The sequence below is a fragment of the Spea bombifrons genome, chromosome 13 (genome assembly GCF_027358695.1).
Source record: "Spea bombifrons isolate aSpeBom1 chromosome 13, aSpeBom1.2.pri, whole genome shotgun sequence".
In the NCBI taxonomy this organism is placed as follows: Eukaryota; Metazoa; Chordata; class Amphibia; order Anura; family Pelobatidae; genus Spea; species Spea bombifrons.
The window spans coordinates 15,293,345-15,321,312 of NC_071099.1; the positions used below are offsets into that span (position 1 = coordinate 15,293,345).

The 27,968-nt window shown below is 44.2% G+C and overlaps 2 protein-coding genes across 2 annotated transcripts; both read right to left on the bottom strand.

The window, feature by feature from the left end:
• Positions 1-156: 156 nt before the first annotated feature.
• On the bottom strand, positions 157-11,434 carry ZNF652 (zinc finger protein 652). The gene is made up of 6 exons (XM_053453703.1): positions 11,265-11,434; positions 4,419-5,523; positions 2,628-2,775; positions 1,627-1,742; positions 1,397-1,541; positions 157-1,045 (listed from the first exon to the last, which is right to left on the bottom strand). Exons 2-6 carry the CDS (start codon positions 5,373-5,375, stop codon positions 531-533), a joined length of 1,881 nt encoding a protein of 626 aa, XP_053309678.1. The 5' UTR covers positions 5,376-5,523; positions 11,265-11,434; the 3' UTR covers positions 157-530.
• A 1,989-nt stretch (positions 11,435-13,423) lies between these two features.
• PHB1 (prohibitin 1) lies at positions 13,424-17,275 on the bottom strand. The gene is made up of 7 exons (XM_053453451.1): positions 17,138-17,275; positions 16,611-16,722; positions 16,307-16,468; positions 15,690-15,832; positions 15,342-15,458; positions 14,879-14,974; positions 13,424-14,552 (listed from the first exon to the last, which is right to left on the bottom strand). Exons 2-7 carry the CDS (start codon positions 16,696-16,698, stop codon positions 14,340-14,342), a joined length of 819 nt encoding a protein of 272 aa, XP_053309426.1. The 5' UTR covers positions 16,699-16,722; positions 17,138-17,275; the 3' UTR covers positions 13,424-14,339.
• Positions 17,276-27,968: the final 10,693 nt, after the last annotated feature.

Genomic DNA, 27,968 nt, shown 5'->3' on the forward strand with positions numbered 1-27,968 from the left:
CTAATTTTAATGCTTTAAGGAAAGTTGTCAGTCGTTCGAGATTAGTATGCCGTGGGGAGGGAACAAAAAAATTCAGGTTTCATCTCTGCCTTCCCAGTGTCGTCCTGAAGGGGGGGTCCGATCGGTGTGCCCCGCGTTCTTAATTTATTCTTTAACTCGTTTAACTCTTTGTTTATGGACAGGGCCAGCGCACCCGCGGATACAGGAGTAGTGTGTGCTGGTCACATGCCCGCACAGCGGTGCCACCCGCAGGATGAGACCAAATGTCACTTCCTTGGCGTTTAATAGGTTAAAATAATGCTTACGTTGCAACTCCGAGTCTACTACCCCCCACCGGAGCAGCGCCTCGCTAAGCTACAGTCATTTACCAAAAGACGCCCCCCTTTTTAACCCTTTAATGCACTACGTCAGCAATAAGGGCATCTGGTGGAGTGGCGGCCTAGCCAGAGTATTCGTTGCTCGATCCGATCCGTTGTGGGGCCACATTCCCCGTGAAGGCTGGCACTTCTACCTGGAGACTGGCACTTCCATTAATGATGCTGGCTGGCGCTGGCCTTTTCAGCCAAGTGTCGAAGAAAACTGTCGTCATTCTGTCCCCGGTGGTTCAGAGCCTCGCTCTTGAAGAGCGCGGGAGGTGGTGGCAGGTGGGGGACGGGAGGTACTGCCAGGTGGTGCGGGTGGGAGTGCGGATGCAGGTGCAGGTGAGAGAATGGATGTGGAATGGGACGAGGTGGCAGAGAGCTTAGGGCATTGAGGTTCAGTGGAGGTGTAGGACTGCTTGGTGGGACATGAGTTGGTGGGAGGCTGTTGACACCTTGTGAGGGATTGGAGAGCGTGATCTGCAAGGAAGGAGGGACACCCACGGGGCTGGTGACCCGGAAGCACTTCTCTTTGTGCGCCTTTAACATGTTTGAGAAGCGGAAGCGCATGCCACACACATCGCAAGGATAAGGCTTCTCGCCCGTATGGGTCCGACGATGACGCTTCATGTTGGGGCGGCTGGTGAAGCTCTTCCCGCATATTTCACAGATGAAGGGTTTCTCTCCTATAACGACAGATGGAAGAAACCGGTAACGGAAGATATTATTCCGGTGTCAGTCCCTAAACACAGCCAATGTTTTGAGGTCATTTTCTCATAAGGAAAGCGAATATAGTTTTATTGGTCCAAGAGATAATAGAGTCTTAATTAAAGGTTATAGAGCCAATACAGAAAAATGTGTAGCTAGATCAGCCTTTGGAACCCCAAAAAGTAACAGAATGTACGTGTTCACTACTTTAAATGCATCAACTTTCCCTGGGATTGTATATATCTGAAACCACAGAACACCTGTTATCAAATAGGACAATTTGGCCCCAAAATGTGTTTATTTCCCTAGGCACGAGACCTCGTTCTTACCAGTGTGTGTTTTCATGTGCTCGTCAAAGTACTGCTTCATGTTGAAGTCCTTGCCGCACCACTGGCACATAAACTGCTTGTGCCCGATGTGAATGCTCATGTGCGAGCGCAGCTGATACTTATACTGAAACCGTTCATCGCAGTTCTGCGGACAGACAAAAAGAAATGAACATGCTGGCCCACAATAAGACCCTACGACACCCAAAGAGGAGCGCGACAACGCGTCTTACCTCGCATCGGAACGGCTTTTCTCCAGAATGCTGCAGGGAGTGGACCTTCAGGGACATGCTCCTCTTAAAGGATTTCCCGCATGTTTCACACGTGAAGGGCATGTCTTTCGTGTGAGCTGCCAGAGAAAACACAAGTGAGGATGCAACGTCTCGATATCCACGTGAACGCGTATGAAAAGCAGGATGGAAATTAGAACCAGGATCCTTACTGAATCCCAGTCGCCCCCCCATTTCACCAAACCCCGCTCTGACTCCCGTAACCACATCTACTGCATAGAATAACTAAAACCAAAGGCATCCATTGATTCTAAGTGAAGCTAACTTTCTTTACTAAGCATCTAATGCATACTTTGCAGGAGAGATAACCCGTTCTCAGTATACCACACGGCATTAGTCACACTTTCTGCCCCTCGGTTCTGAGTCCGCAGGTCATAGCCTTGCGCGGCGAGTAATGCTGTTGCTTTGTGGCTGGCGGCCCGGCATAAGACACCACGCTGCTTACTAAAAGGTCTGAATGACACATCGGCCTCACCGGAAGACTGGGCAAGGTATTCAAAATAAGCTATGACGTGTGACCCCCCCCCCCCCCCCCCAATCAGTCATAAGGAAACAGACGCTCTGGTGCACGGCTTGACGACAGAGTTTAGGACACGTTTAGGTCATGCTAGGTAATGCAAACAAAGTTTAGACCACAACCACGTCTGCATCTGCCACAAAGGGGAACCACCCTGTTCTAGATAACACGGGAACACGTGCAGACAAGCACTTACGGGTTACACAAGTTTATCTAGGCTTCCCATTGCTGGGCTATGAAACAGGCGGACTGATGGCGCCACCTGCTGGGGACGGAATGGTAACGCATTTGTATTAAAGGGACAGTTTAATGTCTGCAGACCGATGGCGTCACGACGGGCAGCCGCCTCTCTGATGGGGCGCGCACACAGCTTTGGTGTCTACAAGACACGGGGGGGGGGGGAACAAGAAACAGGCAGAGAACTCACCAACCAGATGCTTGCGGACATGCGCCATCGTGTAGAATTTCTTCTCGCAGATTTCACATGAGAATTTCTTCTCGGCGTAGCCATGAACAATCTTGATGTGCTCATGAAGGGACCAGAGTTTCTTAAACGTCTTGTTGCACGTAATGCACTGCGGCAGAAAGGACAGAGATCAGACGCGCTAAACGGGACGCCCTGCGCAGCTTACGGCCCTTAAAGGGGCATCTACTCATCATACGCACCTTCAATGAATATAAGAGCTGCGGGGTCCCTATAGGGTAGTATTTTTAATATTTCTAAGGGGTTTGGAGGGTAGCGTATTTTGTGTAACACTACAATATGGATAGAGATTCATTTAGGGATCACTCAAACATCTTGTGTATGCCAGTGATGTCATAATTACATCACTAAGCTCACTGTACTAGTTTTCCATTTTTCTTTGTATTTGCTTTGTTTTCGTGTTTACTTTTTCTTCCCTGTGAGAAGAGAAACGTTGCTGTGGCCAACAGGCAGGGCTCCATAGACTTGCATTGCTGATCGCAGTTTGTGGGACCAGCCAGCAGGGGAAGCAATCTGAGATCCCAGCAGGGGAAGCAATCTGAGATCCCAGCAGGGTCTATCTAGACAGACAGATCTTCCTAGGTCTATCCCGTTCTCCACTGACCTTCTGGTGGGCATCGTCAGTGACGTCTACCAGAAGGGAATGCCCAATCGCCTGTGTAGTGTCTTCAGTCCGGTGTACAAGTAAAGTCAGGATGTACCAGTAAGTCCTATAGGGCTTCTTAGCACAGTTTTTCAGGACGTACCGGGACATCCATGCGATCACGGAGGGATTAATATCCATTCTTTGTTCAGGAGGCTGTGCGAAGAGCTTGTACAAGTTGCAATTATGTGCTGCGGGGGCTATTAAAGTTTGCAGGACCATTACACATTATAAAAGGCCAGCCTATGTTAAAGAATTCCTGCAAGATGCATTGTTAAAGATATCAATTTTTAAGCACTCTCCCTGGGGAGGTTGGGCCGGCTGACAGAATGCCGGTGGAAACGTCTCTCTATTGTTCATGCGCAAACTCATGGCTTAGAGAATAAACCCCTTCCTCCAAAGAAAAAAAAAGAAAAAAATGAATTCATCCCAAGTTGGAGGAAAACTGATTTTAGGCCCAAATCTATCCTGGACTCCTGCACCAGTTAAGTCACAATGAGAATGCTTGAATTCAGAGCAGAATTGGGTCGTAAACAAAATAAAAGCCTGTCTGTAAACAGCTGCATTTATTGTTAACAGCCAAAAAAGGTGCTGAGCAATTTAAAGAGGTTTGCACTGGCTGCTCACACTCCCAAATCATATATTTTACAGTCTAGTATGCTCTTTATAAATCACAATAGTGAGAACCCATTGGGCCATATTCATATTTAAATCGACCTACCGCCTACCCATTAGTCAGGCATTATACAGGGTTAGGGGATGGAAGCGAAGCAGATCTATCATTGTATTCACTTCTAATAAAAGAACTCAATAGGCGCCCGGTCACTTTCAAAGAGCGTGACAAAGCTAAACGAAGAGGAATCAGGAACGGAGGAAGGCTTTTTAAAGGTGCCGTTCCACCTACTCTGCCCAATGTATGAGTAACAGGATTATCAAAATGTAACTTAAAGGGAAATGAAACATTTCATTGGGTAACAAGTACATCTAAAAAGTATGTATCAGCCCCCACACTCACATTTACTAGACATAATACTATATTATCACTCTAAGCCTGCCCTCCAATGTGTGCACTTATGATAGGTTGGACATACCTGTATGTTCTTCTCACAGTCAGTCTGCAGATGAAGGGACAACTCGCTCTCCAGCACAAATTTCTTGCCACACTTGTCGCAGATTTGCATCCTTCGATGCGTGACGTTCATATGCTTCTCCAGATACCAGCGCGTGTTGAAGACCCGAGGACACTTATCGCAGGTGAGCGTCTCCTTCTCATCACCCTTGCCCTTATCGTTGGGAGACTTGGGTTCTTTAGGAGTCTTCTTCTTCCTCTTTGGAGCCTCCGCACTCTTGCCTTGTTCGTTATTCGCGTTGGCAGGCGCGGTTCCATCCCCAGCTAACATCGCCGAAGCTTCGGTTTTTGGCTCCTGGTTTGGATGCTCCATATTGGCCTGATTATCCATTGTGAGAGACTCATTCTCGTCATCGTCGTGGCTGTCTTGTTCATCATCTCCGGAATCTCCTCCTTCCTCATCGCTGCTGGTCTTCATATGAGAAGACTCTTTGGGCACACCTTTATCCCCCTTGGAGACGTTCAAGGTTTGGTTGTTAAGGTTCACTTCTACAATTATCTGTTCCCTCTTGTAATTACCATCATCCTCATCATCTTCATCCTCATCTTCCTCGTCATCATCGTCATCTTCATCCTCAGACTCTCCAGAGTTCTGCCTTTCACCTTTTACTGCCCGGATTTCATTGCTTGGCTTGCTGTCCCGAAAATACGTTTGCTGCTCCGATTCAAGGAGATGCGGTTTTCCTATCTTAGTGTCCATTAGCACGGAGTACGGATCGCCAGACTCTCGCTTGAACGTCTTGTTCGATAAGTCAATCTCTTGGTTTGCACTGTGGTAAAACGTAGGCGGAATATTGACCCGGCACGGGTCTTCAAGTCCCATTCCTGAAACGTCTGGCGGGCGAGCGTCCAACATTTTTTGGCAGGAATTGGCTGCCTGCCCCATCGGGTCAGGCTGGAGATTTGAGGGCCGCAGCATTTCTGTCCAAATAATAGATGTTTAGTGTGGGGTTTACGAAGAGCTTGCTGGGGAAGGCTTGTGTGATGTACGGAACGGTCCTTCAAGCACAGGTAACGTTACTGATCAGAGGGTACGTCTATATGTTGACATCTTTACAAATCTTTATCTGTAGAAATAAAGAAAGAAAAAGTTCATGCGTGCGCAGCCAGTTCAATTAATAATTGTTATTCAATGATACTTGCATCTCCTGCTCGCTCGCTAATCCAATCATCGGATCGTGGCCCCGTGTCTCATTTAATTAACAAAACAGAATGCCGCAAACAATTCTCCAACATCCGTGCGAATGGCAGACTTCTCCAGCGTTTAATGTTTTATTTCCCCGCTAATGGTCAGTAAAGCTTAGAAAAAAAAAAACGAGGACTCGTATCGAGCTACAAACTAGACATTTTACATCAAAACGAGCACTAGAAGGAGCGATGCATGTTCAACGAGACAACGCTGACTCGGGACAGGGCGCCCAGACAGGTTATAAAGAAATGTATTTGCCCCAGCCCTGAATCTTAGCCCCATCTACTAGAAAAACACCCTCTGCCTGCGGTAAACAATAGAATGACACGGTCTCAATCACCCAGACACAGTCTCTCTGGGTTTCACTGGACTTCACTAGCATTGCCATAAAGTGAGCTCAGTGTGGTGTTTGAGCCGGGAAAGGTCGAGCCAAAGAATCACATGACCGACAACAATGGCGGCCTCCAGGTCTGCAGATAAAGTTACAACCGGAACAAAACGAAAGACGTTGGATTTAACGGCCAAAGAACGATATTTGTTTTTCGCGCACGACGTTCCCCTCTAACAAGCGTTGCCGAGTCTATCATTGGGCAGGCCAGGAAAGCATGTTTTTTAGGTTGCCATTTTTATTAAAAAAAAAAAGAACAAAAAAGAACAAAAAACACCAAAAAGAGAATTTTGTGCAGTCGAGGCAAAGTGGATTCAATTGTCTGTGAAAAGCTTATTATTAAAAGAGGAATATTAACACAAAGGGAGAAGCTTTTCTTCCTGAAATGTAATATCCGTCCACGGAGCGGCTCACATGGCAGCCGCTGACAAACCCCAGACATAGTGTGCCCGGCGCGGCGAGGAACGGCTCGGGCGAAAAAACGCGCCTCGCTGAAAAGAAAAAATGGGGGTGGGGAGAGCTAAAGCGAATGAATTAAATGAAGGGACAGAGCGACGTGCATGACGCGTATAAAGGTTCTGTCCAATGCGATTGCGCGGATTATATATTCGATAGACTTAAATTCCAGTTGAAGGGGTTATATTATTAAAGGGTCGGTTCCATTTAGCCTGAAACAATGCAGGTGCATCAGGCCCAATCCCATCCGTTACAAACGGTAGGCACGCCAGTCACAAATAATGGATTACACGATCAACGTATGTTTTATTATACACGGTCAGAGGCCGGGACAGTAGGTAGCTATTAAAATAATTCTTCCTTCATTTTCCTCTAAGAACGGCATAGTTTTGTTTTGTTTTTTTGTATAATGTCACTTAAATCAACTAAAGCAATCATCTAATATTTGACTAGCGGAGCATTCAAAACATTATTAAAAAGAATATAAATGCATAATTTAACATTCTAACTGGCATCGAGTTATTATACAGCACAGTGAGGACATACCGCCTCGCGGTTCAAATTGCTGGGTCGGAAAAAACTAAAATACAACTAAAGGCCGGTTACAGTCACGTAATATAAATACATAATGATTGCCTACTGCTTGAATAGCTCAACAGCGCGCTAATACAGGGCAGCCAAGGTGCGGGTACAGCAGGGGTAGACTGACAGCGCGGCGCGGGGAGATCCTGTGCGGCAGAACCAGCAGATACAAAGGAGCATCAGGCGTGATATATATATATATTATATACCTACGCAGATATCCCTACCAATACACGGTGGGCTTCCTGACGGTTACCTATCCAGCTGCTGTTGAATTGTAACATCTATGATTAACGTCTGCCTGGCTTTGGCTGCTTCTGTTGTTTTCATAACAATGTATCCCACCATGCAAAAGACCCCCGGCCCACCCCACCGACAGACTGCTAGTTTATTGCTGGCAACTTGCAAATAATTATTGCAAATACGTTACAAAGTGGCAGATGTTAAAAAAACAATCAACGCACAGGTATTTCTCACGCTAACCGCTCGCTAAGACCTTGAGTTCGGCCTCCGTCTCTCTCACCGAGAAGTTTCTCCGGAATATGAAGCCGTAAAAGCCAAAAAATGTCTGTGACGAGCCTAACTAGGCAATAATTCCTTACTAGATGTATGCGTCACACAGCCTCACAGAAAGCATTTCAGTTTAATAACACGACCGCGGTCAGCTATCATTTCATACTTGGCTCTGATGCGGAGAGCGAAACACAGCAATGACGTAATAGAAGAAATATCCTTCGGGATTCTGGATGACCGTCTACGGTCCCAAAATCCCCTCCCCAGGCATGAACGCATGTTTTAATACATCGCGAGCTGCAGCCTAACACCCCCTCTACGCGCCTTGACTCCTGCCTGTTCAAAGCAGCCAATCAGGAAAGAGCTTTCGCTAAAATCAATGGGAACGCCAAACGCGCAGGCGCAAGGAGAGGTCTCAGATCCGCTTGACATGTTGTGGACGCCGGGCAGAGGTTAATGCCTTGGGTAGGCGCAGTCTGAGAGGCTTTTGGGCGAACGCATCTTCTGCACGGGGCAGGGGCCGGAGAAACGTACAATAAGCATAGAGGACCGGGGAATCCCTCAACGCATCGGCATGTAAAAAAAGGCAATTAGAAGGAAACACTCCGCTATCGTGTGCATTAAAGAGCACATGACGGCTGCGGTGCACCTTTAATGGCCAAATCATTATCGCGGGCTGATATGCAGATGTGATTACAGCTTCCCTCCCAGAGGAAACAAAAGAGATGCCACAATTATACTTTCCATGGTTTATAAGCAGTCGCCTAACGCTTCCCGATGCCAGGCAATGCATTCCCTCCCCTGTCCTAACAAAATGCCAATAGAATAAAAGGGACAGACTGGATGTTGATTGCGGATCGGCGGCGTACACTCCAGCGAACGTACGCGAACCTCTGGCAACCGTTTCTGATTTTCAAATCCACCACCTAACGCGGGACCGGCACGGCCTTCGGCAAAGAAGCAGAAATGCAGGTTAGACGGCGCTGCCCCTGCATTCATTAAACACCTCGTGTATCCTCACCCGCTGCCCTGCAACCATTACTTTCTCCCACGCTGCGTGCGCTGTATATATTTTAAGCTACACCGGTTATTTATACAGTCTGAAGTAAAGTAACAGCAGCCCGCGATGTGACGCAAAAAGAGAACCGTGAGGACGACTGTGAAATAAAACTTATCATCCAGAAACATAAAATGATGATTCGTACAATCGAGAGAATTGGGAGGGGTCCCGGACCTGCAAATAGTCATCTAAACGGCAATCAGATTCCCCTCCAAACCGTGATCAGCGAAGCATGACAGTAGGTCTCGAAGACACCCTATATTACTTATTTAACTATTATTATTATTAGGCCCCCTCTTTGTGTGATTGTTATTTATTTATTTTTAAAAGCTGTCTGAAGGGTCCCACCGGTGCACAGCCAGCTTTATTGGGGGGGGGGGGTAAAGTTCCAAAAATATAACATATACTTTTCAAATCTTGAACATGGCACCCAAGAAATAACACGCATGTGGAAAGGGCCCCAGATGTCAATAACCATTTATTGTTGGGCATATTGAACATCCCGGGGCGGCCTTCTAGGCAATCAGCACCAGGTATACATAGTAGCCGAGGATGAATAAAACACTGACTGAAGGTCTGTCTCTCTGTCCTTTACACAGAACAACTTAGGATCACAAATTTACCGATCGATCTTAAACAGACGTCAAAGATCCGATCCCTCCTGCCAATTTTCAAAGAGGTATGATGCCGCGTTATTTCCTTGGCAGCGGAGGGAAAACATGCCGCACTTTCCTTAAAGTATGATGCTAGAGCACCGACCTCATGACATCACAGGTTTCATAAGGGAGCCTGGCCAATTGGGTAGCGCAGCCTTATAACCATGTACGGATCAAAGCGCCCGTCTGAAGACTTACCAATAGTGTAAAATAGGGGCAACTACTACTTGCTGCCAATCTCTCAGCGTCTATACATGCAAAACCTGGATACTTCCCCCCCCCGGCTCATTATATTTGACGTATTTAATATGAGATTACAGTTGTCAACTGGGACAAAAAAATAACACTCATTTTTATGTTACACCAAACCTTGAGTTGTCCGCCTTAACAAGACCCTGAAGACTAGACGCAAAGCTTTGCGGGGAGGTAAGGGAGGCAAATTCACATCTCTGGGGTAAAAGTAAACAAAGTAAGTCTCAGAACTAGATGACAATAACTCTAGAAGGCATAACACAGCCTTCTCTTTGTGTTATATGGTGCCCCAAGTGTCATCATCCTTACCAAACAAGCTTCGTTTTGTTACGTTCGGCCATGTTTACCTCCAGCAGCAGAATCGGCCACAATAACAATCGATCTCATTCATTCGCCTATGTTCTAATTCTAAGAAATTGCCACTGTATTCTAAACACTATCCGCAGGAGTAGAACTGCATATAACTAATGTAAAGTACCGTAATACTACCAGAAAAAAAGTAAACATAAGTAACGCACTTGAAAGCTGTCTCTGTAATGTAGTTTGGATTTGCATAATGCTATATTACTCTTTGTCCTGATTTGTATATAACATTGGGATATATGTTGATCTATACATTGTGCCATGCAAATAACTACATTGTTTTAATAATACGTATGCATTAAATGTATACATCAATGCGGGGGGGGGAAATAAATATTAAAGAGCAATTGGGCCACAACCTACCTGAGCATCACGGCTCATAATAAAAGCGATGAGATGCGTTTAGGTTAAATGCTTGAAAGCAATAAAGTTTATGAGTTCGGGACCCTAAAGTGTGATATAAGAAGCTTGTTTGCTTTATGCCCTTTAGCCCCCCAAAAAGTAAAGTATTAAAGCAATGTATGAGATTCTGACTGTGATCAGGCTCGTAAGATATATCTATAACAATATGGCTGGAACAGAAATGAACATTACAGAATAGCCAAAAACTCAATTTAACCCAAAAGCGTTATAACGAAACCCCTCTGGGTCGTTAAGGTGAAGCCGCAGCAAAACCGGGGCAAATGCCTGAATCTGGAATAACCGCCGTGCATCACAACATGAAAAGTCCCCGGAACAAAAGGCATGAGATCTGGCGTATAATAAGTCTCTCTGCGATAAGCACTTTATATTAATAGGGCAAAGCTTACTGCACCTTTTGGGAGAGCTGAGAGCATCATCAGGGGCAGCTCGATTACTCCACCTTGGGGGAAAAAAGTACCCAATCAGAGTGGGATAAATATTAACCCTCAAACCTCTAACAATGACAGCCATAAGAGGCTATAGGGTGGGGGTATTAATGGTGCAGGGTGAAAATAACTACCTCTTCCAAGATGTCAGACAATAAAAGTAATGTCAGAAGGCAGGTAATTAATAGCCCCTCCCCGGGCTGCGGCCTTTATATTGGAATAAATGGAAGCTGCTGTCCACCTATGTAGAAGCAGCCCCTTTGGGTGGGCAATTAAATAAAGTAACTAACCTCGAAGGTGCGGGTTAACAGTACTTGTCCAGGCTGCGGCCTACATCAGCCAGGGGGCCTGTCCAGCCCCGAGCACTGGGTTTGTAAGTCAATAAACTGCCCCCTCACTAGGCCTCGGTCTGGGGTTCTTTTCCCACCCATCTCACTAGGCCTCAACCCGGATTTTCCCGCCTGGGTCCCCACAGCCAGCTCCAACCCGTCTCTCACTCACCCGCCCTCCCGGGGTTTCTCGGTCCATGGCTCCCGGGAAGCTTCCTTCCTGGCCTCGGCTTCCTCCTCCGCTGTTCACGTCACTACACCGAGCGACCCCCTTCCGTGCGCGCTCCCGGCGCCGCGCAGCTACGTGGCCGCTGCCCGCTCCGTATCGGGAACGCGCTCCCCCTAGCCCTGGACCTGGCGAATGAAATTGCGCATGCCCGGCAAGGCGAGCGAGACAGAAGAATGGGGACAGTGCGCGTGCGCGAGCTTGAGGACGAGGCCAAAAGCCCTTGCGCCGTCAGTGCTTGATAGAAACGCATGCGTCAAAGGTGAACGCGCTTGTCAAGTAGCCTTAGCGTGCGCATGTGCATTGTAATGGACATAGAACATGGAAAGGGTCAACGCTCGCAGCCTGTTCTGGAAGTGTGCGCATGCGTGAGAGAAGGGATTAAACGCGCATTCGTTTACGTCATCATCGACGGTCAGTTTGACGAAAGACGTTCTAGTACGCATGCTCGGATATCACCGCAGTTGTATGTAGGGTTAATGGAGGCGCTGGCGCGTATGAGGGCGGGGCACGGTGATGATTGACAGGCATATGCCCTTCTAACCCGTCTTTGTGATGGCCTTAAAGCGGCAATGAAGCAGGACTCACACCTGCTGTGTAGACGTAGGGACCGCCAGCTGCTAGGACACTTTAACAAGCTACAATGATTTGGTTTAACCCCAATGGGGTAATTTCGGCCCAAGGTGCTGGGGAGATATTACATCACATTTTATTTATAAAGCATCCATATAGATTTATATACCATTTAAAAGTTGCCCGAACACCTTTTTTAACTCTTTGGCACCTGCTTTTTTGAGTCACAAGTCTAAATGACCCACATCCTACTGGCTGAAGGTCATCAGAGTTGTCACTCACATCTTGAGGCTCAGATCTTAGATGCCCAAACTTTTATTAAAAATTAACATATACATTTACGTGCGTCTTAATGACATAACACACGGCGTATAGGGCAGAAACATCTGTCTGACTTACAGGGCACGCCACCTCGAAATATATTAATTTGCACAACATATCACATCATATTGTGGCACTTTAACGCATCATGAGGTGGCATGCACCTTCGATCAACATACAGCTTGGTGAGACGTCAGGAAGATCGCTGAATCTCACTGCACGCAAAAGCCATTTAAACACCACCTGCAGGCAATTCAAATTGCGTGCCTCCCTCTCAGGTAGCCAAAAGGGTAGTATTTGGGTTTCTTGCCCATTCCAGAACCGAGAAATCATTTCAAACCACAGTGTGCATTTTCAGTATATTAATCATATAACGTGATCTCACGCGACCTGCTGTAATACACCATTCTCCTCTCTTAGTTGTAACGATTAGAAGGTAAGATGATCAATTATAGAGCAGTTTAATATTTATATAAACTATACTTTTTGGTACATAACTCAGACTATAATGTTAGTTGTACAAAGATAATTTAATCTGCATCTGGGTGTACTCACATTACTCATAGTTTACTTGATCTTTCTACCAGGAGGAGCTTGCCTAGGTTGACCTCCCTTTTTGCCCTAATTTGGTATAATCACATTTTTCACTGAAAAGACAGTGGTCGAGTGGCGTCCATACTGCTCTATAACACACGCGGAGACACCAAACCTGTGCCTAGGGGCACACGAGATGTCTGTCTTTACCTTTGTGTCCTCGTTAGAATGACTTTGGTTTGAGAAGCAGTGGTATGTGGTAGATTAGCCCCCCTGTTTTTTTTTTATCTACACTACCCTTCAAAAGTTTGGAGTCACTTAGCAATGTCCTTGTTTTTAAAAGAAAATATTTTGTCCATTACAAAAAACATGAAATGGCTCAGAAATCCAGCACGGACAGGGTTAATGTTGTAAATGACTATTGTAGCTATGTCTGAAAACCCTTTTGCAATTATGTTACAGCCAGAAATTTGCTGGTCTTCCATGAATATTGCTCAGTGACCCCAAACGTTTGAAGGGTTGTGTGCGTGCCTTCACAACATGCGATTGCAGAAATCGGACAGCAATGTGTTACCTTGGGGGCAGTGAGATGTATCTGGTTCCAAACGATGTTACAGTTGTCAGGTTAAAAATGACATGGGTTGGCAGAATGTTTTAAAATAACAAAACCACTCTGGTTGAAATTAACCAACATTTATTCATTTACAATGGCAAACAGAATTTGGACATTTTTTTGCCTTTAGGGACCATCCGTTACCTTTGAAACTCTGTATGTTAAGGAGCATCACCCACTAAAAATAATGATCCTTCATGTAACAAAAGCCATCAGTTTAATGGATTGAAGGGCCAACTAGGGAGAGAAAAAGTGACCTGAAAAAAAGTGTCTTTTTAACAGGTGAGATGATTTAGGATTGTTTCATCCAAAACTGTAAATAATGTGTACATTTATTTGCTTTTCAATGAACACAAGGAATGAAATCATTAAGTGCTTATTTAATATGGAGTCTCCAGTGCTTTCTGTAATAACTTCCTTATCTTGGTTCAGTTTAATAAACCATGAACTCTCCATCATGCAGAATTTAAACGTAAGGGACAATAAAATATATTTTCCTTGTGTACGTGTCAGATGACATTGTTAGGGAATTCCCATATGCACAGATATATTTAAAGGAATATAGACTCGCTCACAACATGATTGACACTTGACATTGCTTTACAGTTGCGGGCAAAGACTCTTGCAGTGCATTGCAAAATTTTGCGATTAACAATGGGCACTCACAAAGTTAACTGGGGCAATACGATGTCACCAAGAGATCACTTTCACTACTGGAGTTAGCCCTTCACCCCATAAGGCATGTCATGGTCACTAAGTAATTTTGTGTCAATGTTGCACTGATTCTTTGGTAACCTACCAATAAAGTTCAAGCGGTTGACCCTTCCAGAAGGCAGTAGAACATTCACATTGTTACACATGGTCCCCTGTAACTGCATCTCTAACTGATGTGGCCTTTCACAAGAAGTCCATGTTGGGGAAGATCAATTGCCGTGGAGAACTGGGGATTGTGAGTAAAGCCCCCTCTTCATTCTCCAACTTTACTGTGGCAGCTGTAGTAATGTAGATTGCCCCGGAGGCAGGTAGGTGACATTACGAGACTTGGACAGCTGGTAAGCAATGTCTTCAGCAGCTTCCAATTTGCGCAACTCAATTAAGCCTTCGCCTGCGTCCGCTAACGAGACCGCGATCAATTCAGCGGCTTTGGAGTCTCCTTCTGCAGAGATTATAGCGGCTTTTTTCTGCTGCTCAGCCTGAGGAACAGAGATACAAGGTGTCAAGGACAGACTGGCAATGGCATGACTACATATACTAATAGTAACAAAATGTCTACTTTCACAAAGTACTTTTTGGTGATTTTTCAACTGTTCACAAGTTGACCTGTGAGCTGAGAGCATTCCTTTAACAGCACAGGACCAAACAATTGCTGGAGTCCCATGCCTTCATCCTTCTCAAAACACTCAACTCATACGTAAAGTATTCTGATTTTGCTTTACACCACTTTTCTGTACTCATCACAAGTCACTTCCATGAACTGTTCCTCTTAACCTCTATTCCAACTACTTCTGCAAAGCCGTACCTTCTCCACGATAAACCTGGCTCGTTCGGCCTCCTGCTGGGCCACCTGTTTAGCTTCCACAGCTTCTGTGAACTCCCTGCCGAATGTCAAGTGTGTCTGTGGGGATGAAAACAAAGGTGGTTATCGATCTAACTTGCACATCGAACAGCAGTAAACATTTAACCCTTCATGCGGTAGTTTCAATTAATGTACTAGTAAGCAGCAGGGCCCCTGTGGACGATTATTAATTTTTTCGGCATTTTGCTGATAATGCCCTTTACGGCCGATATATTTCAGCCATAGATATATCAGTGCATTTCTACCTGCTATTGTGTTTTCTTTTTGATCCTGAAGTGCCTCAGTTATAAATTGAGTCCCAGACCACCCAATATGACTTTATCTGGCCTCCACCAGTTATTCCATGGTGACCCAGCGTGCACTTCTTTGTATTACTATTAAAAGAAAAGGCATCACAATATCTCACCAGCGACACATCATCCAGGATGATTCCAAAAGTAGCCGCTCTCTCTGTCAGATCTTCGCTTACTTGCCTGGAAACCAACTCTCTCTGCGTGATCAGTTCCCCTGCATCAAAACGAGCCTAAAGAAGCAAGTGAAAAAATTCTCAAAAGTTTTGGATTGCGTGTGATGGAAACACCCAAAAAGGGAAAACACACTAAATAATCCGAGGCTTGAGGTCACCGTCAACTAGGACATAAAGGCAAAGATTTATACATGAAGTGTGACCTGCACTTCAATACTTAATTAACCTAAACTGCAATCGTTCCACCTATGTGTAGGTTAAACAGACATCAGAGGGTTTTGCACTCACCACCACGGATTTCAGGATCTCGGTAGTAATGGATGGAAGGACTCTCTCATCATAATCTTCTCCGATACTGGTAAAGATCCGGGGCAACTCGCTGGCAAGGGGCCGGAAGAGGATACGCAGAGTGATGTTCACGTTCTGCAGATCTGTTGAGACAAGTCGCCTGCGTGTCACACAGAATCATTTCTATTGATTGAAGGTGATAACGACTAGAGAGGCTGCCATGTTGGTTAAAAAACATTTCTTGCTGGGCCACGATGGCAAAGGCGGTAGAGTGACAGTTTTTCTTGACCCTCACGGGTCTCTGTCTTTCCATCATTAAGTAGAGACTTCTAAGGTCCTGCAAGCTTATACGACCGCATCTTTTTCTGTGTTGAACTAATAAAACGCATCACAATCGATTAAATACTCCGTGTTTGTTACAAACACACCAAAAACTTTTATTTATTTTACACATGCGCCTTAAGCAATAGCCAAGAATAAATATTGAGGGCTTTTTTATTTATTTTTTTTTTTTTTTTACACTGTTTATACAAACATAACAGATATTGTTTTTAGCGTATGCTTTTCATACTAAAGATGAGCTAATCTACTTCGGGTACATGACGGGTTAAACCTACCTTTGCTTCCAGTAATAACTGGAAGGTTGCGAGGCCGGGAGCGACAGTCGAAAATGATCGGCTTTTGCACCCACGGAATGATGAAGTGCGTCCCCTCACCGGCCACCACGTCCGTTACGCCCCTGAATCTGTCAAAGATCACGGCACGATGTCCGGCATCCACTTCGGGGGAAAGAAACAAATAACGATTAAATACCAAAGAGAGGAATCTCAAAATCCAGATTACCCCCAACCCCAGTCCTAGGATAAAGATGAGATAAACAGTGAATTTGACTGACGGGAAGTTGTGTCACCCGGGACTTACCGTTATATAACGCAGAGTTTACGACTCCACCGACCACTGCCAGGCCGAGGCCAATCTTGCCAACTGTCTCGAATAGCCGGGCTGCCATTTTATTTTCTGGTTTCTGTCAGTGCTATGATAAAAGGCAGTAAATTAGTGATAATGCATAATTATGAAACAATGTAACTTATTGGCAGATACAACACTTATTATATATCACGTGTGACAGCAAATGACGTTAATGCAGGCCTGCAATATATAACTTCTATACACGACCCCACAGTTACACTATACATAAAACCGAAGCAGAGCTTTTAAGGCCTCAATTAAAAGGGTGATAAGATTTAACCCGGGAAGTTTATAGAACATTTATGCGGCTGCGTTCGTCTCTTTTACGTAACCTACCACACAGTAGAGGCAAGGAGCCATTTGCCCTATTTTGTCTTATAACGCACACATTGCCCACACATGCCCCTATATTTTACCCCCTTACTTGTCCTTCCACCCCGTGCCACCCTCACCAGGCCTCCGTGGTTCCCAGCACTCACCTCCTCAGTCTCTGACCTCCACATGAGACACACTTCACAGTGCGCATGCGTGAGCACCTCCTCGGCGCGTACGTCTTCTGAATCGCTAGTGCGTTTCGCGTTGCACCATGGGACTAGTATTTTTTTTTCTAAATGGAAACAAGCGTCAGTATTTCCGTCTAAACTACAATTCCCAGGTTGCAGCACGGCTGACGCCACATCTGATTGGTTACAATTTAGCCAGAGTCCGATTAGACGAAAAGGGCGAAGGAGCGGCTTGTAGGAGACGATGTGGATGACATAAGACACCATGTGCGCTGCGAGCCGTGAAAGTTTGACGTCATTTCGCTGTACATTCATAGTGTGTATGATAACATTCTGCTTATTTAACGTTATGTGAACTCAGAATCCATTAAACATCGCTATTTACATCAAAGTATTCTCCCGGGGGTTCCTTTTGACCCTCATTTGCCCTTCATTCAGTGAAAGTATACCTCCCAAGTGTCCCTTTTCCACCCGTGATGTCCCTCTTTTCTAGGAGCTCATGATGTCACAGGATTCTATTGACCTAAAAGCCCTGATAATGTGTATATTACTATATACACATATACTATATATATATATATATATATATGGTCATAAATTTAAAGGGACGCTCCAGCCATCATATGCGTGTTCAGACCCCATGCTCTGAAGACAGGGACCTCGTTCCTCCAGTTTCAGTTTTATATGAGAGAGCACAAAGTGTACATTCAGCGGTCCAGGACCTCCTTTTCTGTTTACTAAATTCTTCTATTCGATTATAAGCTCTTGTGGGCAGCGATGTCATTTTCCTAACTGTATATACTGACCTGTGACATAATTTGGCTGTTGAATTAAATATAAGAATATCAGGAATGTTTACATTGCGGTTCTGCTTGTTACTCCAGCCCAGTGCAGGAGGAGTAAAAAGCATTCCTGGGAACACTCCGGGTTTCACTTGGAGTCTCTGGGTGAAGCTCTGCTTCTCTGGGTCTCCGAGTTATTTTCTTCTTTCTTTGGGCAGAGTGGTGGTCAGGAATCACCAACTCTTTGTCCATGTTCTGCATTCTCCCTGCCCACTTTCTCCTGATTCCTGACCACTCTTGAACCCACTGCCCTAAAAGAGGAAGATCTTTGTATAGCTGGAAGGAGGGATATATGTGTATGTATGTATATATATATATATATATATAGCATCTGTGGGGGTCCTTGCATCCGGGTTGTACTTCAAGGCATGGCAAGCCAGGACCCTGCATGTGATATACCATCAACAATAGCTGAGGTGGCTGACATTGGGAAATCCTACCAATGGGCTAAACCCTCCCAAGTCCAAATGGAAGATTCCACAGAAGGTTATGGAGAATAGCAGGGCCAAGATCCTGTGGGACTTCCAGATCCAGATGGACAAGCAGGTACTGGCCAGTCAACCCGCCATCTTGGTAGTAGAGAAGGACCAGAGGACAGCCGTGGTGATAGATGTACCGGTGTCAAGAGACAGCAACATCAGGAAGAAGGAGTATGAGAAGCTGGAGAAGTACCAGGGCCGGAAAAAAGATCTAGAGGAGATGTGGAGAGTAAAGGCCAAAGTGGTCCCAGTGGTCATAGAGCACTCAGGGCTGTGACTCTTACTGGGAGAGTGGCTCCAACAGATTCCAGGAACGACATCAGAACGCTCTGTCCAGAAGAGTGCAGAGCTAGGGACAGCTAAGATACTGCGCAGGGACATAAAACTCATTAAAGAGTCTCATAGCACCACTCACAAGCTTTTTGGCTCCATCCAACGGTTGTTATATATATATATATATATATATATATATATATATATATAGCAGATGTGTCTACAAGTAACTCTCCAATAAAGTACAACCAATGTTCTTAGACAGGTTTTGGCAGAACGTGGGCTGGGAAAAGATTATTGTTGTAATTAAATGCTAGTCAGCTGCCGTAGCGATGTATTTTATTAGCATTAGCATTAGCATGGATATGTGCATCAGAGGGACCAATACTACCATAGTATTCCAGTCCAAAATCAGAACCCTGAGAGGAAGAGGTCCTAGACACTGATCTACCAACATCTCCTGGGTGAGCAATCACACTCCAAAATATGGAGCCATTGGCTTGTGACCTCAGCTGGTTCTTTTCTGCAGGCCCCCAGACTGATCAAATAAGGGTCGCTATCTAGGATGACCATCGCTCTGGATATCCCCATAATCTCTGTCCTATACCCAAGACAACAACCTTACCAAACTATTCAGACTCCTTAAATGAACTATTTGGACCTGTCCCCTGGAAGCCTAAATATCGGGGACGATCTGCCCCAGTAATGCAGAACAGGGGCCACCCTGGACCTGCTGCCATAGGCTTAGTCTACCCAAGGCTAGAACTTTGAATGTGAGGACTGAAGAAGGCACCTCTACTACCGCTTTCATACACCGGGATACTGTGTATTACCCGGCCCAGACTGGCCATCGAGGCAAGTGCCCCGTAGCTGGCAGGGCCAGATGCATACTGATACTACCCCTCCAGTGGCAGATCAGATCCAAACAGTGTGTAGCTGCTGTGTGGATATGCACAGCCGCATGAAGCTTAAACATAACAATGTAACATTTCTTGTGTTACAAAAGCGTCTATGGCTGCTTAGTCGTCCCCAGTCAGGCCCTGAGTGTTACAAATAAAGGTGTGCGCGTGTGAGTAAAAAATGTATGACCCCATTTCGTCTCTAGGGGGAGACAGAGACCAGATTCCTTGGTTGAAGACTATTCCTTTTTTTAACCTGCCAAAGGGAGGGTGGTATTCCCGACAGCAATTCCTCCAAGTCCAATAAAAAAGATATTAACTCGTACCGCTGTACTCAGTAATTTTGGATATACTGTATATTACTGCACTAACCGAGCACCTCAAGCTATGTAATTGATTTACTAAAATGTACTTTTGCTTGCTGGAGCTAGGCTTTAGTTGTAGCAAATTCAAATTAGCTGCGTCTTCCGACACAATTATACTCTCTGATTCGCGCTTGGCATCAGGCGCAACGTACGAATCAGACGAGATTATATACACAGCTGTCATTAGAGAATAAGACCAAAAGATCATTTGATGCATGCGATTTAGATGTCTTTGCTGCTTTGCTTATTGTATTTTTGAGAACGTATCCCGGTTTGACAGAAGGTCAGTATTCAGATAACAGTCAACGTTATGTATTGTTTATCGCAGCTTGTGATATTCTGTTTACATAGCAGATTACGTTGGCCAAAAGCACGGGCGTCACTGCCTTCCGCGGTTGAACATTACAGCAATAATATTAAAGCATGCCCACTAGCAACATTTCCCTTATTTATTGTTTCCATAATCCTTGGCTCTTGGCACAGAAAGCTGACTGCGATAACAAGGGAGCTGCAGCTTTTACACATGATGCTGCAACCTGACTCGGATGAACCGTGCCAGTCCTCCCGTTTGAGGTCTGGCAGTGACGGGGCGGCCCTGGCTCTTTAAGGCCAGCAGCTGCCTGACTATATTAGTGAATCCTATGGCTGGATGAGTGGAGCCGCACGCCATGTTTTTTATGGTAACGTTGATGAACATCGGGCCACTGGTCATTTGGCCAACGTGCCAGATGGCCAGTCCAGGTCTGAACAAAGTATATGTTGCAAGCCTGATGTCCTAATGACCTGAGGACAAACAACAACGCCTCCGATGGCATCGATCAGTAACGTTAAATGCCAGAGGAGGAAAAGGAAATCTCCTTATCATTGGAGCACAGATCTCTCTGTTCCATGCACGAGACCATCATCTAGAGCTCCCAAACCCATCACCTCTATGCCACCAGGAAAGGTGGGACCATATTCACAGCCCAGCATGTGCTGACTCTGCATCTAAACCACTGTAAGATCAAAGCAAAAGATCCATTATTGCCGCAGCAGAAGCTCATTACATCCAAGTGGTAATGCCAGTAGTGCTGATGCTTGTTTTGTTGTCTGTTAGCACCTGCAATAAAAATATTTATGTATTGCCGCTTATATATATTAACCAATGTTGCTAAGTTTTAAACAAATATAATAATTAAAATTATGTGTCAGATATTGGTATTAGAAGTGAGAGAGCTCCTAAAGAATGCATCCTCAGTGCTGTTTCTTTCTTCCTCACTGTGAAAAGCGAAAAGACCCTTTAACGATGGCCTCCTTACTCTGCTTTGAGGTGAAGCGTAGTTTAATAAAAACTAATATTATGGTAACATGGTGAAATAGCTGATATTTGGTGCACTTAGAGTCAAAACATCTGTATCTGAGACACTTGGTCTGATAAATTATATGAGTAACAATATAAAACATTCTAAGTTTTAATGGCTGTTCCAGGTACACCCATGGCTTGACCACTTGTGTAAACATCTACGTATAGGATCAATACCCATCTTGTTCTCAGATATGTTTAACTCAAACTCTACACTATCAGTACCGCTAATAGATTTAAGGTCTTAGAGCCTATTAGGTATTTTGTGACTTAAGAATATCAGATACTCCCTTATCTTCTTATCTCACACAATGATTCACTTTGTACACGCTGATGTGGTTGCAAATGGGGAAATGTATGTGAGGGCTCTGATCTGTTGGTCTTCTGGTCATGTACCCTATCCTTTTACCGATTTTATCTTATTGAAGCAGAAGGAGTTCATTATCCTGACTTCCCCCTTCTATTGATTCTGCCATGAATACGGGAGAGTACTTTATCCTACTTGGGTGTCTTCAAAGGGACTCTGTCTTGAAGCTCACTTCTGAATCACATTCGATTCGACTTAAGAGCGGACCGGTCTTAGGACTTCCAGAAAGTCATTGAGTCACCACTCTTTGCATGGCTCGAGTTCTTTAATTGACCCCAATGGGTTTTATGGAGAGTAAGGCCACGTTGGACACACATTTTCTGTAATAAATGGCCCATGTTATCAAGTATATATTGTTTAGATTAATAGATCTCCAGGGCCGCCCTGTTTTTGCCTAGGCTCCCACCATTTTCCAGTCCATTATATTAACTCTTCAAGGTGTCACTCCTGTAAAAAAATAAATGCCTACCCGTCTTCCCCCAGGCCCCTGTTCCCTTTCCCCCCCCTGGGTCCTTCGTGTTTAAAACCACTTACCTTCTCCCCCCCTAGGAAAAGAACCCTCCATGTCCTGCCTGAGAAGGAAGAGACACTTTATTTCAAACTATTTCTTACCAAAATGCTGATGAAACCTCAAGGGCAATAATAAAAAGCGAGATTTATTGGGCTTGTTTTTCCATAAAAATGGCTTTTCTCCTTCATAAATAAATAGTCTCCTTAGAGCACAATGGAATTGGAGCGGTTTATCTCATTGTAGTGAAAGCCGCCTGTCTTTCTGCTCTGCCTAGAATATATCACTCAATGTCTCCTGGGTCCCGTCTGTTACCTCTCCTTCCACCCTCCCTTATTCACTATATTCCTTCATCTATCTCTCTGATCCTTTGTCTTCCACCTTTTAAATTCTATCCCATTTTACAGCTTTCCTCCTTATCGCTTTGTTATATTTCACACTGTATCGATTTCCCCTAGAAATTATCCAGAACCCCCCCCTCCCCACCCCTCCAACCACCTTGTTCAGGGTCTTACCAAATTTATAGCTCTCCCTGAGCATTGGGATCCATTACCCTCATAGATAAATCATGGATATAATACCCGTGTCTTAACGGCTGCAATAAAAATGCCTTCCGGCTTCTAACAAAGTCATTTACAGGTGAAATTTCTGGACGGCAAAAGCGAAACGTAAAAGGAGATTTAAATATTTCTTTTCGTACCGTTGCTCCTACAGCATCGACTATGGCGGCAACGAGTAAGAAAGCATTTAATGCTCAGATTATATTTTTATACTGATTAGTATAAATTAAAATTAAAGTGTTATGGTACCCTCAAGCTCCACAAACATTCTGATCTCCTAGAAAAAAAAAAGGAACATCAGGGGAGGAATAAGGGACACAAAGGGTTTGGGTCCCAAAGAGGGACTGTTGGCACGTGTGGTTTTATACAGGACCTGTATAATTTCGAAAGTCTGCTGGAAATAATGTCCAGCCTCTGAAATTAACGGAGGAGGAAGAGATACAAAATTCAGGTTCTGGTTGTCTTCTTCTGCAAATTTCCAAAGCAAATATTTTATTTGGACTTTTTTTCGGGAAAAGCCCCATTACTGCTAAATGTTTTAATTTGCAATTTTTGGTCCGGTGCTCAATATTCTGGTATTTAGAATGGATTTTCTCTGATTATGTTGAGATAGCGTTAATGGGATTACAAGAAGACAAGTCCCTCAGTTGGACAAAGCTTGACATTGAAGTGTTGCGAGCTGAATTTGTCCTCGGGGCAAAGTGCTCCATAAAAAAGGCATCAGCTCTCTGGAATCCTATAAGTGGTCCAAACAAGGACTGGTTTTGTTTTCTAAAGGCTTCTGGTTTTATTAGAGCGATGTCGGAATAAAAAAAGAGAGCGCAATAATAATGACAGAGTCGACTCCTCGGGCGGTGACAAGAACCAGCCGGGAACGAGGAGATGAGGGAATTCATACATCCATAGAACTTTGGTGGCTATACATCTCAACAATGAAAAGGAGTACCAGGTGTGATGGATTAATAACTCTAAGAAACTATAAGTAAGAATAAAGTCATGGAATTATAGTTTTTATATTATTCAGTATGTGTTATTATCATGGACTCTGTTACAATGGCGCCAGCTGATCATTCAGGACAGTTCTTTGGCTGATTAGACCGAGGGTTTCTATCATGCCGTGCGTAGTATGATGAACATCCCTCCAGATATTCCATAGTCACGTTTTTAAAGCAGGCTCCTTGTCGCAAAAGGTCCTGTTTATGCCTCACCAACGTTGGCCAGTCCAACCTACCTACCCACCGCCTTCCAAACCTTCCCAATGTCTTCAGCCCCGAAGACTTCTACCTTTCCCGATACTCAACAGGAAGAAGAACGAGGTAGGACTTGAGGAAAGTCCCCAGGTAGTTAGATGATAAGATGCGTGTGAAATAACTTACCGAGGTCTGAAGCAAGACTCGTCTTTTTAATGCAAACAAGACCCAAGGAAATACAGTTTTACGAAACCCGATCTTTTATTGATATGAAGCCCAGTCCAACGCAATTAGGGTTTTGATTAAAGTTGTATTGGACAATAAAAACATTTCACGATAACGTCCTTGTGATGTGAGGTCAGGCTGGAATAATCCTAATGTTCCATGTTGAACATATTTCTGAAACGGAAGAAACCTGCTTCGTATTAAGGGGCGCTTTGTTGTTTGCCTTCGCTTGTTTAGAAAATGAAAATTATAAACTCCCAACTTTGTTTAAAGCAAGGAAATGATTAACTGCCTTAAATCCTCGGGCGCTTTTATAGGCATTTGGTACAAATTCCAGAAAAACTGTATAAGAAACATTGACGTGTGGATAATAGGAAATATCTGATGCAGGTATTCAAGCCAATATATGAAGATTACCCGTGGGGTCTTAATCCCTCTGCTATATGTTACACACGAGACAAAACAAAGAATCTAAGTGATCAGTAACATATTTAATTATACATTATACAGGGCCAATTGGACCACCAGTTGGAGAACAACGATGAAATAACAATAGACCCTATGGTGGTCCACACAACAAGTCTTTAGGGCCACCATATGGACAAACTGTGAAGAAGATTGAAAAAGAGTGAAGAAGAAAGCATTGATCCATACACTTTCTAGCATCTCCAATAATATTATGTACAGAGCCCTTGACGGTGCGTTTTGGCAGTTGAAGCAAGCCGTAGACTAAAAAGATTAATTTGCCGGCTTTCTGGACATTATTAAAAATGTCCATTGGATATATCGAGTCAGCTGAGATCCATAGAAATGCCTTCTTTGCGCTACATCCGGCTTATATGCTCCGCCATGATATCTCCGAACCCCACACCTGTTCCCAACACCATCTGCTTGACATGTTCACTGTAATGAATGATGTAATTAAGTTGTACATTGCATTTTTTTTATGAGATGCATTTTTCATCCAAGAAAATATAAATGCCTTCGGAGCTGCCAAGAATATAAAGTATTTTAAAAGCAGTTGTCTAAAATTTGGTTATAATCCTATGTTTATCTTTCCTACCGTCGCTGGTGTGGTCAGAGTACTAGATTGCGGTGGGTCGATTTGAATGCCCCACGTGTGCCAAAAATTTTATATCAGATAACATTTCCATATATGGAGAGATGAGGTCATCTGGCAGCTCTTCTCCGTATCGGTAGTTTGCATCTCACATCTTTGTTAAACAATGCCTGTGTTTTATATTATAGCTATTTCTCGATTAATGATTAAGTGTCTTCAAAAACTATAAACCAGAGCAATAAATAAGAAATAAGCCCAAACCTGCTAAATACCATAAATGTCGCAGAATTCTAGAAAGATTTATAAGGGGTTACTTTAAATCAAAAACAAAATCACATACTGCAAATAAAGAAAGGCTTAACGATCCACAAGTATAACAAAGTATGATGACAACAAGACAGACGTCGTATGCAATAGGAGGAATGGACGTGGATAGTTTGGTACTCAACAGAGGCTTAACAAAGCTCCTTGAAGCCCCTGTGGTTAAGAAGGGTGCAGATCTCGTGGGGCCCTCAAGGTTCCTTTGTGCAAAAGCCTACCTATGACATTGGCACCAATGATATCTGTTCTCAATGACGAAAGAGCAATATAAGATCAAAAAAGGCTGGGAACCCCTTACATTGGTACTGGTTGTACCCTCCTGATGGTGATGCTGGATTGGCCCTCACCATTGAACTTTGTGAAATGCCACTGGACCCCACCAATGGTTTGATGACACTAACCTGGAGTGTGCCCACTTTACAGTCAGCTACATGAGTTCCAGCTGCCTTCTTCAACTCAGTAACTCGTGGTTTGGGGAATGGAACCCTTGTGTACCCTCTATGTGTCTAGAAATGATTTGAAGAGCAGTCCTTTCGCTTAAAAGTGCAGAGCTGGATAAGGATAAAAGAAAGCCATGATTTCAGAAAAATCCATTATGCAGAATCCCCAGTAGAAATTGCAATCAGACGTTAATTCACAAAAAAAGACATCTGCAATTAGCCCACTTAGATTAGTTGAGGGAATTGGAAACATGTAAGACTTCTTGGAATTGTGACAATGTTTTCGTGATTCAAGTTGACTGAGTGCTGAAACCCAATGGATCAGCAAATTGTATTGTAACTTAATTTCCTGCCCCCACTGTACCCTCATCGTCAATGTAACTCTATTGTCATCGGGTCACTCTACCATGACATCATAGATGCATCACCGATCTCCCCTTGTCTGCCTGGGCTGAGATAAATGGCGCTATTGTCTCAGTCCGCGGGCATATTTTAGCTACAAGTTCATAGTCGGGGCGGTGGCGTGTGACACTAACTTTTGTTATTTTGTGACATTTCCGCGGTGACACGGGTAAAATTGTTAGTTGTATTAGTATCCAGCGCCCGAAATCAGGCTCTTTTACCAAAAGTATGAGTTTATATATCTAAAACTACACTCACAAGTGAAAAATTATAAAACTATAACTAATACCACGCACATAACCCCGGCAGTTTTCTCTTCTAGCCATAAGTACCGAATATTCACCTCCGTGGGTGGAAGTTATTCTTCGCGCACAGGAGAATAACTTTTTTCAGCTTGGATTAATTTACTATGTTTTGGCAGCGATGAAATATTCATTTTGTACTTCACCTAAATGTAACCCTACCATTTTGAGCTTTTAATAATACTCCAGCGTTCCCCAAAAGCACAACTGTCAAAAACATTTCTAGGCATTAAGTAATAATCTAATAGGTGCAGGAGATATGGATGATTAATTCAGTGTGCGTGTTTCCAATTAAGATGCAAAAGTAGCGAGAGAGAGAGAGAGAGGTTGTAGGAGTCATTTTGACCGTTTAGAATGGAATAGGAACACGCGGAAACTTCAGTATCCCATGTATCCCCCAGTGTGTTAACCTGGATCATTAACATCTGTGCGGTATGTGTCAGAACACATTGTAGACACATTTAGCTGAAGAAAAACAAAATGAAGTCGGTTCACAGACATTAACGGGATAGAGGAACCACATCTCAAGTCACCTTATGGAATCCGAGTCTAGTAGACAAGTCTTTGATCTTCATAAACGTTGAACATTTGCACAAATTCCTCTTGGATTTCCTTTGGAAATTAAACTATTATGAATATTCTGTTGGATTCCAGCTTGTCGTTATTTGATACCATCTTAGTACAAAAATTACAAAAACCTGCAACTATGAGAAATAAACGCAGCGCAATTCCATAACCAACTATCACTACATACCTGAAAGCTCTTGTCTTGCACCATGTGCCACCAAAAGATCTTGGTCTAAACTTCTGATATCCGACCGAACTTCTCTCTTTGGAACAAAATTCAGTTTGAGACACAAATGATGGCCAATGTTCCAGCTCGTATTGAAACAGCGAGGCTCAGTCCTACGTGACACATGGTGTCACACACTGGGTAAGCAGGTTAGCGAGGGGCCTCGGTGCAGGGATAGCGTTGTCTGTTTGTACACCGCGATTCATGGTGCAAAGTAGACAGGCACAGCAGACAGAAGTGCGGGACTGGAACTGGCAAGGTTGATGCTGAAATAGAAGCCCACCGGCAGGGCACACGACTGGAAGCTCACTGGCAGAGCACAGGACTGGACATGCTGCTAGAAGCCCTCAGGCTGGGCACACGACAAGAAGCCCACTTGCAGGGCACACGACAAGAAGCCCACTTGCAGGGCACACGACAAGAAGCCCACTTGCAGGGC